Source organism: Falco biarmicus, chromosome 6, assembly GCF_023638135.1.
Source record: "Falco biarmicus isolate bFalBia1 chromosome 6, bFalBia1.pri, whole genome shotgun sequence".
NCBI lineage: Eukaryota > Metazoa > Chordata > Aves > Falconiformes > Falconidae > Falco > Falco biarmicus.
Window position 1 is genome coordinate 12590227 of NC_079293.1, and position 14611 is coordinate 12604837.

The 14611-nt window shown below is 37.8% G+C and overlaps 2 protein-coding genes across 6 annotated transcripts in view; one reads left to right on the top strand and one right to left on the bottom strand.

Moving 5' to 3' along the window:
* Positions 1–3149, top strand: part of B3GAT2 (beta-1,3-glucuronyltransferase 2) — a 32259-nt gene extending 29110 nt beyond the window's left edge. The window contains exon 5 of the mRNA XM_056342409.1: positions 1695–3149. Within this exon, the coding sequence (XP_056198384.1) occupies positions 1695–1706 (12 nt within the window). The 3' untranslated portion in view covers positions 1707–3149. The remainder of the gene's footprint in view (positions 1–1694) is intronic.
* SMAP1 (small ArfGAP 1) overlaps positions 1–14611 on the bottom strand; it is a 96066-nt gene that overhangs the window by 8872 nt on the left and 72583 nt on the right. For all 5 annotated transcript variants that reach the window (XM_056342403.1, XM_056342402.1, XM_056342401.1 and 2 more), the window contains 2 exons: positions 13891–13975; positions 3179–3306 (listed from right to left, as the gene is read on the bottom strand). In XM_056342403.1, coding sequence (XP_056198378.1) covers positions 3179–3306; positions 13891–13975 — 213 coding nt within the window. The remainder of the gene's footprint in view (positions 1–3178; positions 3307–13890; positions 13976–14611) is intronic.

The following is a 14611-nucleotide window of genomic DNA, read 5'->3' on the forward strand; positions in this document are numbered from 1 at the left end:
ACCCTTCAAATTGCGTGCACACACTCACACACACAAAATCCAAAAAAGTTTGACTGGATTTTAGTATCCTGCTTGGAGAAAAACTTACATTAGATGTTTCAGTGAGTTAATACTTTCAAAGTTAATACCTCACAGTTCTCCCGTTCTCCCCTTCCCTGTAAGTTTCAGTGAAGAATGAAGATCACGCTTTTGCTGGAAGACATACCCTCACAAAGTCTGAAATTAAAATCTGGCTAAAAGTATAGCTAAGAATGATAGAGCTCTGCTCAGTTCCTGTACTTTGTTTGGCAACAAAAAACCTGTTCTAATAGCTGTGATTTAGCTATGCTCACTTCACATGAAAAAATATCATTAAACACACAAATGTCTTCCCTTTTTTCTGTCCATGAATATTGTACAGTGGGTAAATTTATAGCGTATGCCTTTTATCAAGCTTTATAGCAGGAGCTGGGTAAGTTAACTCTTCTTAAACCCCTTGAGTTTGCCAATAGGCCAAATTCTAGAAAAAAAAAGTTACTCATTCACATATTGTTTTTTACCAGCCCTTTTCAAGTTTTTTATCCAGCTATACAGAATAATAGGAAGAAATACTGTGTTTTTGAAAACTGTAATAAAGTCATATATCCCAAAAGCACCGTGCAAGTACATACAATCCTAAATGCTCAAGACATTTGAAAAAAGGAAAAACAAATGCTTTTGTTTTCATTTGAAAATCATGTCCTGGCTATTTCAATGGTCATAAATCCTAAGGTTTGCAGACATCACCTTGTTCCAGTCTCATAACAAAACATTCAAACAGACATTTCTGTACTCCACAGTGCCATAAAAACACGTGCGTTTAGCACTAAATGGCTGCCTTTCAAGTTAAGCTAGAAAAGAAAAGCAATCTTGTGAGAAATCCACAGTCATACATTGCTTCTACAAATCAGTCTGAGGAGCACCATTAAACTCCCTTCTCTTTCGATGCTGACAAATCCCACTGTGACCTTTCAGAAGCACCTGCTATGCAGAACATCATGATAAATATCTCTGAGCGAGAAAGCAAGCCACACTATTCCACATTTGATCCATTCTTCAACTTTTTTTTTTTTTTTCAATGCATTCTATTAATAGATATTTCAACAAGTACTACTCAACTCGACTTAAGAATTGGCCATGAATTTCTACTCTACATTTGCTCATTCCAAACGCAAGAACTGAATGTTAGGGTTACTCAACTGCTGGACTGAGTGCTAGTTTATGCCCACTTTCCCATTTGCAATCTCACACAAAATAATTACACAACAGAATCACACCCCTTTTTTTACTTCAAGGAATTAAACAGACTGAGCTCTTAAAAATCTCACATTTTGAAGCACCCTTTCCAGTCTCCAGTATTCTCCTGACTCTTCTCTGAATCCCATACAACTTTTATCCATATTACAAGGTGAAAGATGTTACAAAACTCATACCACTGCTAAATGAGAGGTACTCTCAACTTTTGCCCAGCATCAGTTCCCACACTAGACACTACCATCCTGAAACACAAGGCCTACAATGCCCTGTTAATCCTAAAGCAAAACAGAATGTTCCCTTTGCACCAGTTTACCAAGCAACCCATGTAATCAGCATCAGAAACCCCATCTTCTGCCATTTACCCACGTCCCTGTTTCTTATCTAGGGAAATTATCTGATTATATTACTTTTTCTTTCAGATTACCAACTAAACATGGAAGATAATCAAGAATTAAATCTTGTAATACGCCATAAGGACCAGGAGTTTGATAGAAGTTCTGTTTGCCGCTCCTGATTATGGCACTCAGAAAAAAGCAAAATACCATTAAAAATCTGGAGTGTTTGTTAACAGCAAGTAAATGTATTCATGCTTTCTAGTATACAAACAAGGTGACACTTACCAGATATTAAGAATAATACTATCCTTTTTACCACTTTGTAATCCATCTAGTAAGTACCACACTTGGTCTAGAAACTAGCACAATAAAAATAAACTACATTTCAAAACATTTCTCTCACAGAATGTCCAGTGACTAAATCTTTATCATAGACATACACCTTGAATTATTTAAGTTAATTGCTAATAGATATAATTCAATATGTTTTAGCAGCCACTGCATTATTTACCCCATCACCAATAATCACCAGCCAGAGAATCACCCTTCTCTTTGCTGCTTCTTACTCTTGAATATTTAGCCTTCTTTTGGATTTCCTGTATTCTACAGGTAAATCACTCGCTTAATCAGTGGGTCACATCATTTGTTCAAGGAACTGAAACAAGAGAAGAAGGCTCTTCTCCTGCTCCAAAAATAAGCTTCTAAATTACCTTAAACGGCCCCACAGATGGGGAGGTTAGCTGGGGGCTCCTGGGAAGCCTCCCTCTCAGAAGCCAGGCTGGGTAAGGCAGCATGCACGTGTGCATTCTGATCTGCACACCAGCCACACTCATCACCAACACCTCGTTCTTCGGGGCTGATAGCTACTTTAAGAGAGCTGCAGGTTTATGCAGTTTCTTTGTGTGCCCCAAAGCTGCCCCTCTCAGCTACAACAGGCACGGCAACGGGGTCGCTTCCAAACTATCATCGCTGTGAGAGCAGGAACAGGCCAGGTGCAGGGGTTACGCTACCCTTCTTTGAAGGAAGGCAGGCATGCAAGTTCTGAGATGAGGCAAAAGACAGATCAGCCCAGTAGTAGTTTTTCTTGACATCTACTTGAATATGAAGCTTGAGACCCCAAACTTTTAGCAGCTCTATGACAGAAGCACCTGCTGTAGCCTTTCCTAAATATCAGCATCACAAAGCAGTAAGAGGTCTTGAAAAGTATGACTTAAAGCTCAATAACCTGAGAGCATAAAGTAAAAATATATTCAGCAATACCTATTAAAAAAAGAACAAGATAAGAGGCTATAAATTAAAAGAAAACATGACTACCATCACCAGGGTAAGACAGAATCCAGTTTAGCTGGATAACCAGGAACCAGAAGGGAAGACCGCACTATCTCTTAATTCTGTATTTAAGCAGTGCAAAAGCTTGAAAAGGTGAAAAAAACCCGTAGCCGTTACAGCTGAAGAGTCTCCAGCCATGACTGTTGAGAAGTACGCATTCTTTGCGTGTGAATTCGCTGAAGAAAAATACGCACATGCACACACGTATTTATGCACACATATAACTAAATAAATTATACCTGAGCGGGAGGTACAGCAGCTGCTGGTAAAGGATTAGAGATCATCGGACCGAAGATATCCAGGTCATCATTCAGCGCTGCAACAGCAGCAGTGCCCCCATTTGTAACAGATGCTTCAGCTGGACCATCTTAAAAAGACAACAGAATCACATTTAAAGTGAAAATTGTTAATATTTTAACAGCATGAGAATAATTAAAGCTGCCCATTCCATCCTACCCTGCCCTCAAAGATGTATACAATTTCTGAGATAAGACATTTTGCAGACTGTGATATCGTTCAGATTTTGAAAGAACTTCTTTCCCTAAGAAGCTGGTATACTAGTGTGCTTCAGAAAAAACACAATCAACATCAAAACACTTAAAAGACTCCCCTAAGGACAGGCATGCCAACTTACCAGTACACATTACTCTTTTTCAAGTCTCTTTTTCAAGCACACCAACATTTTAGTGAGAATTTAAACAGATGTCTTACTGAGAAGGCCCAAACTTAGTAGCCAAGCCAGTCTCTGACAAAATACACTGATCTGCGTTCTTGAATTAAAATTTGTATTTTAAAATCCATAAAGTTATTCTTGATATGCTAATTTACTCAAGGGTACATAATTAAACTTTGCATTAGGAAAAAAGTTTATCCTTCCTCTTCTTTCAAACATACTTTGCACTGACTTTATTCCACAGCTCCACACGAACAGCCCTGCCAGGCACACTGGGCTAATTATCCGTAAGAATCTATGGCTCTTACTCTATATAGTTAACCTTCTACAGCCTTGGTGCTTGTAACCACTTTAACACATGAATACATTTAGCGATCTAGGTGAAAGTGGGTATGTGCAGGACGCTTTGAGAAGAACTGCAAGAAAATACTTAAAAAGATGTAGGGACAAAAATACCACGACAAGGTTTTAAGGAATAGAGCAACTACTTCCCATTTGATATTAAGCTGTCCAAGAACAAGTGGCAAGAATTGCCTATTAAGTTTTGTACCTAATCATATCACAAGTGGGCTGCCGTCACACAGAGCTCGACAAATATAAAGTTAAGTCTAGATTATGCTGAATGCTATGAATATTGCATAGTGTTAACAGCAAACTTAAGAAAGCTTTTTTTTAAGCAAAATAAGAACTTCAGTCTCAATGTATCCAATACTCATGGCAGAAGTCAGACTTCTCTGGCAGAACAAACTGGCTGAATTAAGTCAAAATTTTCTCTCCAAACAGAACCACCATGACAACTAGCATGGCTGTTTATATATCACAGGAGGATCAATATTCTAAAATCCCCAGATTACAGTACACTGAAAAAACTACCATTAACATCATAAAACAATTTCTACCTGATGCTTTAGCATGTTTAAATAAACTTCCTTCTCACTGTATGTGTTGTATCCACTGTTCTCTTTATTCACACTAAGTTTCTGTAAAGCAAATGTTACCTTACCTAGCACCCTAATTAAACGATGTGGGTTGTTTTGTTTGCTATTAAAGTCACACAATTACACATAGGTAGCTAACTTCAAATATATCCATCAGCAACTTCAGATGTACATTTACAAACTAACACAGCAATATATTCCCAATTTTAAACACAACAGAATACAGATGGCCACCTTTAAACTTTAAAAAGCATCAAAGACCAAAAAAAATAGCTGCTATGTATTTCAGAAAAGGTGTCAACTTCCTCCTTCTGCTGAACTTTAAGAAGTTATTTTCCAGTGCCCTACACCTGCAACAGTTACCTACCTGAGTGAAAAGATCCATTTCAAGAGCAGAGGTCAATCACTGGAGTATCAGCATTAACAGTTTAGTTGTAACATATGAAACGTATGTCTTACTACCCCAGAGAAACATGTAAGGCTGAAGGCAGGTGTGAGATTTAGGCACTTTAAAGTTTCTAGAACTCTAACGCAGACAGACAAGTGGTCTGATTAATAAAGAGCACAGCTGAGATGCAGTATTTAATTAAGACCAAATCATAGGAAGCTTCCTACATTTATTTAAAATATTACAATGGCATCTCTCACATAATTGCAACATTCTTTCCCATCTGCTAAAGAACAGTCACGTAAGAATCAGTATTTTGTTTTTTCTAAGAAAAAAAGATATAATAGAAGAAAAGAGTAAGTTATTACTTAGAAAGGTCTCTCTTTGCTCTCCTCTACTTTTTATTTAAGAACACAAATAACTGGCAGACTACAGCAAGATTTGTCTCCCTACAGGCTGAATATCATAATTTTTCATTACTTTGTTCTGCCACATGCAAGCTCACTGCAGTTGGAGACTACCTGTCTGGCAGCCCAGAGTATCGACAAGCTGGAACAAAATAGCAGAAGCAGTAAAAAGCACCAGTCAGTTGATCAATCTGGAAACCACTTGAGTGAGGAAACCATCGCAGAAGACCGACATGACTTTCGGCTGTTAGCTCATACAAGAACATAACATGCATGCTGAAACGATCCATTCAGAAGATCGCCACTCAGATGCCTTCTCATTTCTGTCTGCCTCCCAACTCCAATGGATGGTGGCCCCCTTTTAGCTGCCTTGTATGAAAGTATTTATTTTAAAGATAAAGAATGTCACTGCTGTATATCTGAAAACCTGACACAGAAGTCACGAATACCAAAATCCAACAATGTACAAGACGTCAGAACCTGCCACCATCCATGCATATCTGAATTCAGTCTTTGCTAATCTGCGTGCCTTAGTATATACAGAAAATTTGGCAAAGCTATAGCTGCTGCAGAAACCACAACTCTGAACTGAGTTTAGCATATGTAAAATCCACAGCATATTTTTTAAGCACTTACTGCATCTTCTTCATACAGGGAATTATGAAACATCCAAGTGGAAGGGTGCTGATTTGCAATTCTTTGGGAGCTAGATGCTTGCTTTTGTGACTACTTCAGATATTTAATTAGAGTATAAAATAATTTATGTATCAAACTTGAACATTAATAGCTTTGTATTTGCTAATTCTCAAAACCACTTCATGTGAACGGGAAAGAGACCAAATTCTGCACGTTAGCAATGGCAAGCGGATCCAATAACGAGAACCAAAATACCTTGAAGGCAGGGATACGAGAAGGACAAGTGAGTGGCATTTGCAAGAAACTGAACCTCAGCAAGCATATCTATTGCCCAAACTTGTGCAAATTTCATGAAGATAACTGTGCTATCTGGAAGAGCTAAGACCCAACAACTGCACAAAGGCCATGGGAATGGCTTGGCAATATTAGCTCTTCTATGCGGAGTAAATGGTGAGTGGCTTGACAATAACCATAGGGATGAAGTAGCCACCTCAGCCAATTCTATTACTACATCATGATTTGATTTTGCCAGGAGAACTGCTGTTCCACCAATTCTGAAAAGCAAAGTTACAAACTCATCTATGATTATGACAAAGCTACTTACACCTTAGTGCAAAGGTCTCCTCCTTCCCTTATTTCTGTTCTGATGAATGGAAGTCAGTGGACAGTATAATGACCAGATGTATAATCTGCTCCACCATTCCACCCACAGCAGTGCTTTAAGATGTGTGTAAATAAATAAACTGGCAGTTTAAGTAGCAAGCTTCTTCTGAGGTCAGTTCTGCAGACAGGCAGTTCCAAAAAAAATCTCCCCAAAGGATCACCATTTCAGATAAATTTAGGAACGAACGATGCATAATTTTCATGCAAAAGGACTGTCTGGAATTAATAATTTAATGTTTTCATTTTCTCAGTGAAGCACATGCATTTAAAAAGTCTCTCTCTTGTCATATACCAAAGTGGTTCAGTTTCCCTGAATGTAAAAAAGTTTAATATATAAGACTGAAAATTTAAATGCAATCATTTACTAAAACAAGCATTTCACATATTTAGAACATTCACAAGAGAACACATTTGCAAGAACATAGTATTTTTCAAGCTTTTAATATGCTGCTTACAAATTAATACTACAAAACCACAGGTTTTTGCTAGATCACTTCTGTATATGTGTTACTTGGTAGTATACATACCTCCTTCATCTCTTACTGAATTTTACACTACAGATACATATTTCCCTGTCTGTATCAGTACAGAAACCAGACATTTTTAATTAGCATTTACAACACAGTTTTAAGGCTGTATGAATAGTACTAACAAATAATCCTGTCTTACTGATTTCTCAAAAATGTAATACTTGGAACATTGATATCTATTAAAAAGCGACTTTGAAAACATTCCCCCTTGAAACTAAAAGATTCCATAAAGAACTAAATTTTAGAATATAGAAAATCCTAACTGTTTTCACTTCAGTTTATTACTTGTAGCAATATTAGTATCTTAAATTTTTATATATATATATATGCCCATGCAGGCATACACATACTTGTATTCCAACACAATAGTTCACACTAATTACACAGAGATTACAGATATTCTCAACTTCAAAGCACCAGGTCACTGATTAGGAAGCACTTCCTCCTTTCCCTCCTAATTTTAAAATATTTCTGTAGCATAAGAAAGATATTCCAGCAGACTTCTGAGTTCTAAATTATTCTAAGTATATTACTTTTCATTCAACTTGTGCTGCCTACCATTAAAAACTAATTAGAAGGGGTGATGTGTATTTAACAGAAGGGAACACAGCTACAGTCTTTCCAGGAAACAGGTCATAATCAGACTAAGCTATATAGGCCTCCCTGAACATACTGAGAAATTTATAGCTTCAGCCATCACAGAATTACTTTGAAACAACTAACTTTTAATCAACACTACTTCCACCACTTTTCCAGAGAATGCATCTGTAGCAAGGAATGGAGATGTGGCAGAAGCCATTGCAACCAGAGTGCTGGCAAGGCAGAGCTTCCACGCTCGGTCAGAGAAGGCAACATGACAAGTCAATAGATGCTGTTCTTCACTGTTGCTCCTAGCTGTGGTCCCAAATCTTCACTTCTTACAATGTCTGACAACATGACAGGTAATATCCACCTGCTGCCTGCCATACTGCGCAACAGCAGATGCTGCTTCTGATTTCAGATTAAGAAGTCTTGTTCAAATTTGACATCAGAAACAAAAGCTATTTACTAGGGTTCCAGTGAAGTTTACCTTTACAGTGTTTCTCGGTATATATTTTATCAGTGCCTGACACGACAATTTCCAGTTCAGTGCTGCCTTTTGTTATGAAAGCTTCCATACACACCATTAATCTTTGGTATATCTGTCTGTATCCATCTGTACCATGTGACCAGCAGAAAAGCTTCAAAGGGATAGCAAGAAAAGGAAACAACAAGAAATATCTGCTCTAAAACTTTGTGTAACGTTTCTGAAACTAATTTTCTATGGGACAAACTATTCACAAGAAGTTTGTAAGCTGCCACGTGTTTTTTATATATACAATTGCTCGTGACAGCCATACCAATACCTGCAACAGAGGGAGAATATGCATATGATTATTTATTACCCCAAATTACTAAAAAGGTAAATCTGAGAGAAATAGTTAAATACTTGAAACAAAATCTGGGGCAAAAGTACAAACAAAGTTTGTCTGTCCAAAATTACTGTGGAATTATTTAACTGCATTAGTAAAATTTTATTCACTGCTAAAACCTTCACAGAACTGAAAAAGCATTCATGGGGAGGCCATGTCTATATAATGCTTCTTAGAACAAAAGGTGGAAAGCCAGAAAGCTAACAATGCTGTACGCCTCAAGTTGTTATAAATGTTTTTATTTTGGGTATGCACATTCCTTACCTAACCATAATCTTAACATAGCAGCAATACTACAAATGTTAACATGCTCAGAAGCTCAGGTAGTGGGGTCACACAAACTTCATGAGGTTCAACAAGGCCATGTGCAAGGTCCTGCACCTGGGTCAGGCCAACCGCCAGTATCCATACAGACTGGGAGATGAAAGGATTGAGAGCAGCCCTACAGGGAAGGACTTGGGGATACTGGTGGATGAAAAGCTGGACATGAGCTGGCAGTGTGCATTTGGAGCCCAGAAAGCCAACTGCGTGCTGGGCTGCATCAAAAGAAGCACGGCCAGCAGGTCGAGGGAGGTGATTCTGCCCCTCTGTGCTGGTGAGACCATGCTGCAGTCCTCAGTACAGAAAAGACATGGAGCTGCGGAGCAGGTCCAGAGAAGGGCCACAAAAAAGATCAGAGGGCTGGAGCACCTCTCCTATGAAGACAGGAGAGAGCTGGGGTGGTTCAGCCTGGAGAAGAGAAGGCCCCAGGGAGACCTTACAGCCCCCTTCCAGTACCTCAGGGAGGCCTACAAGGACGCTGGAGAGGGGCTCTTCAGCAGGGTCTGTAGTGACAGGACAGGGGGGAATGGCTTTAAACTGAAAGAGGGTAGATTTAGATTAGATATAAGGAAGAAATTCTTTGCTATGAGGGTGGCGAGGCACTGGAACAGGTTGCTCAGAGAAGCTGCCCCATCCCTGGGAGCATTCAAGGCCAGGTTGGATGGCGCTTGGAGAAACCTGTTTTAGTTGAAGATGTCCCTGCTCATTGCAGGGGGGTTGGACTAGCTGACCTTTCAAGGCGCCTTCTGACCCAAGCTATTCTATGGTTCTATGAGTCTATGATCTATATATACATATATGACACTTATGTACTTATAAACGTAACTTTATTATATCTTAAATGCAGGTTTCCAACTTATGACCAACCATGCTGCTTCGGTCCTTACCAAACAGTACCAACAAAAGCACATTTCTCTGTTATGCAACATCCAGCTACACTTCATACCGTGATTAAGCTCTCAAAACTTCACAGAATTCCTTGAGAGAGTATTTCCCCCACACAAGCAGACAAGCAGCTTTTAGCAGATCATACTTGACCTCCAGCCATGCTGGATGAAGGCCCCACACATCACATTCAGTTAACCACAACAACATAATACATCTCTTTTCTTCTGGTCATTCATTGTGACTTACTACAATGGTTATTCCAGAATGTGCAACTGCCTGTTTTATGAAGGGCACATCTAACCAGTAAATGATGCAGAATATGTAAAACGCACTTTCCTTCTTTCTGATAATTCTCCAAGGTAATGTAGTTTAAAAATAGTAATTTATCTTTTTTCTGAATGTTGAAATAATTTCTAAGTGACATACCTTGACAAACAGAATATCCAAAATTGCCTGTGTGATATTCCAAGAAAAGATTACCACTATCATACACAGCTATAATATAATTTTTTTACAAGTATTTTTAAAAACTGGATTTACATCAATCTGGAGTAAGCGGAGACATCTACCTTGTAAGACAAAACCCCTAAAAGAAGCACAGAGCGCAAGGTTAACACCAGAGAGATGAAAATTCAGCACTGTCAATGATGTAAGTGCTTAAGAACTATGGTTTACGTGCTGGGACTTTCACACTGGAAAATGTTTCCTGTAATTCCCCTATTAAAAATCAATGTTATGAAATCCCATATTATTGATTTTAGCATCAATTTTAAGTCCCCACAACTTCAATAGGCACTCTTTCAGCATGGACAAGATGCAACTAATTGTAGCGATCCCTAAAAAAGCAGCTTCAGATTTAGCCTACAGAAATAGGCTGCGATTTCTTACAGCTTGGGAAGAGAGGGAAGCAATTTGGGGTTCCACAGCAAGAACACCAACTCTATTGCTTGTTAAGAGCTATATATATATGTAGAAGACTATATAGCTTGTACATGTCTGTTTTCCCACCTTTCTGCGTATGGAATACTGAACTAAAATCTACTCTGAATCAAAAGGCCAAAACCCACGAAGGTTGCTGGATCATCAAAAAGTGAATATCCAAGCAGCATCTCAATAATAAACCCCCTGAACAGGAAGGAACTCAAGGGAACCACATGAATCTGTATCTCAAAAGGCTCAGAAGAAACACAAACATGATAGTACAGGCACTGAGGATATTATGCCTTCTGTGCTGTTACAAGATTTAAAGATACAATTTGCCTAAGCATATTATCTTGAAAATTTTGCAATTTCTAAAGAAAAACAAAAAACAATCTATTTTTAGAAAATTATCTTGTCTGGCTACAATCTTCACTGGATAAATCCTATCTCACAGGATGTTTACCTTCTGATGAGGTCACTATTACAAACCCAACAAACAAAAAGAGCAATAACCCAAAGCTTAACACTACACCCAAAGCCAGCATTGAACCTACTCAAGAAAATACTTTGCAAGAAGTTGGGCTGTTTTGAAAGCCAAATTTATTCTAGCAGGAATTGTGATCCATTCAAATTACTTAATCTGCTATCATAAGTGATACTGGTCTGCCCTAGTAAAAGCTGCTACTGTTCTTCATTTGCAGAAATGAAGTCCTAAGAGAACGAATCCTCATTAGAAACATGTCTGCTCAGTACAAAGAATGAGCTATGCTATCACAGACATTTTAATATTGCTTGATATGACATATCAAACATTTTAATCAGCAGTGTGCCGCTGCAACAACAAACGGGATTCCGGGCTGCATCCGCAGCGGCATTACTAGCCGAGACAGAGATCATCCCGCTCTATTTAACGCTTGCCAGGCCACATCTGTGCCCAGTTCTGGTCCCCACAATTCAAGAAAGATGCAGAGAGACTGCAGAGGGTCCAAAGGAGGGCCACACAGATGGTCAAAGGGCTGGAGAACCTGTCCGATGAGGAAAACCTGCTTGAATTAGGTCTTTTCTCCCTGGAGAAGAGAAAGCTCAGGAGAGATCTTATCCCAGTATGCCAGTACTTAAAAGGCAGCTACAAAGGAGGACAGAGACTCTCTATTCACCAGGAGCCACACAATCTTTTTAACAAGGGGCAAAGTGTACAAACCGCACCAGGAGAGGTTTTATCTCGACATAAGAAAGACATTTTTTACCGTGAGATCAATTACTGGAATAACCTCCCCACAGACGTGGTAGAGTCTCCATCACCTGAGGTTTTCACGATGCAATCAGACAGGACGCTAGATAATCTCACCTGGGCTCCCCTTCCCACAGGCTGGAATAGATGGCTTTTCAAGGTCCCTTCCAACCTGGGCTATTGTACAGTTCTATGATATATTGGGTTGAAGCGATCTTCATTTTAATACTATCTGAAGGAGTCTACTGCCGGCATTAATTAAAAGACAACACTCCAAATGAAACACGCAGGTCTGCTTGCATTAACACGTATCTCATTTGCAGCTCAGTGGATTTCAAGTGCTACTAGCTTATTACACTGCATTTCAATTTGTTATTTAAAAGATCTTTAAACACTCCCTCCTCTAAAATTATTGGGTTTTAACATACAAATTATAAACTTTGCCCTTTGTATATCTCACTGAAGAAGCACAGCTGTTGAACACCAATTATAACACTCTTTCTATTGCATATTACATCTCAATTTAGGCTATGTAATCTGAGTTTATTATCATATCATAAAACAGCGTTACCAAGTTTCGTTCCAAAACATGACTAAAAGGATAGAGAATCCTAGCAAACTCAAAACCACACATTGATTAAATTTTAGCTCTTAATTAGGTTGTTGGTCTGGTAAAGGAAAATAAAGGAAAAGCAGTTTTCCATCAAGTCTAAATTACCCTTTTTCTTTTTTTTAATAGGTTCATTCTATATCCATAATCTAACTTCTACTGTGTTAATTAAGATTTGCTTGCCTATGGCGGCAGATTACTTGGAATGAGATATGGACCGCAACACACACATAATGGGTACAAAAGTAGTATTTCACAGCTCTTCTACACCCAAAGGGAAAATAACATGCATTTTGAATGATAGTGTGAATTCTAAAACAGAGAAGATATTTATTGTTTTCTTGCAACATTATTCATATCTTAAAACCAAAACTTAAAAACCAACAAAACATTTTTCTATGAAGCCAATTTTCTAGAATAAATACATTTAAAAGTTTACCAGCCTCTCCCAATATCCTGTAGAAATTACGTAGCTATTTAAGAATAACCATGACATTGATACATATTGAATACTCTTAATATCCACTCACAACTCTTAGAAACCTTCCCTAACAGTGAACAACAAAAGGAAATAAAATAGTTACTGCAATATTTCATTCTACGAGTTCCATTTTAAGATGCTATGAAATGAAAAAACACACTTTCAGTAACACTAGGTAAATGAAAGACAGATTTTATGAATATGACCTTCAACAAGCAGAAAAAAGCATAAAAGCATGGTATAGACAGACAGTGCAAATTACATTATTTGGGTCCAACAGTTTATTTACAAGACAAATACACAGTTACCTGCCAGTCAGAAAACAAAAAGGTCTATTAGATAAAAAAAGAATGATGGTCACAGTCAGTGTACAACACTGAAATGCCCAATATATTTAGTTTTATGAGATAATAGTCAGCTGCGGTCAGACAGTTTACTGTTTTTTTAACTAGTATAGGTATTTTATGATATCAGTTATTTTATAGATATACAATTCAGATGACCTCAGTGTTTTCATTAAAAAGTACACTTGTACCATAAACATTGAAATACCACAATCCATAAGCCTTTTGAAGATCACTTTGATAACTTCCCCTTCCCACAGGAGCTCATTACTCTCCTTAGCAAAACACAAGTATTGATATACCCAGATCCCTACGGCATTTTCCTTTATAGTTACAAATTCATAAGCTCAATCTTATGGTTTTCAAATTCACCTATCAGTAAACACAGATAAAACAGAAGTATCTCTATTAAAATACAAAACAACATACCTGTGTTTGATTTAAAAACAGGTAATTATGTATTGCTTACCAAGTCCTAAGAGGTCAATAGTGGCTTCTGATGACTTTTTTGGACTTGCTTTAGCTTCTGATTGCTGATCCTCTTTCTTCTGTGGCTTTAAAGGAAAAAAAAAAACCAAACCACACAAGTAACCTTTCTGAAAAAGATACAGCGCTTCAAAAATTCTCATTAAACATGCTGCTCCAGTATCAGAAGTAAAAGCCCTTTTTTACATTTGTTTATCGCAATGGAATAAGTTGCAGTTATGGTCATAAAGGACACGGCACATGACTGTAAAAAAATACCCTTACACCTTTACTGGTATGCAGTCATTTTTAAAATAAATCTGAGTTCCAGGATAGGTTAAAAATAAGCTGAAATCTTAAACTGAACCACTGCATATCAGAACATACCTTGTTCAAGACCAAAATTGTTTAGAAAACCACCCGCTAGAAAAATATTCCATGGATTCCCTGATTCTATACTGTATTACAACTTTCACCTTTGAGTATGGGATCTGACGAATAGCAGACTGATTCCAAATGCTACTCAGTATTGCAGAGAAAAGAAATTATATTTGTTATGAGAAAAAAATATGTTTTCTGAAAGTAAATTTTTATATATAAAGAATTTTTTAGAAGTGACCCTTCAAAATAAAGTTTTCTACAACTGACCATACCTCAGTAAACATACCATATAATTTAAATTATTATGAACATCTTTCAGAATTACCAGTATTTCAGAAAAGAAT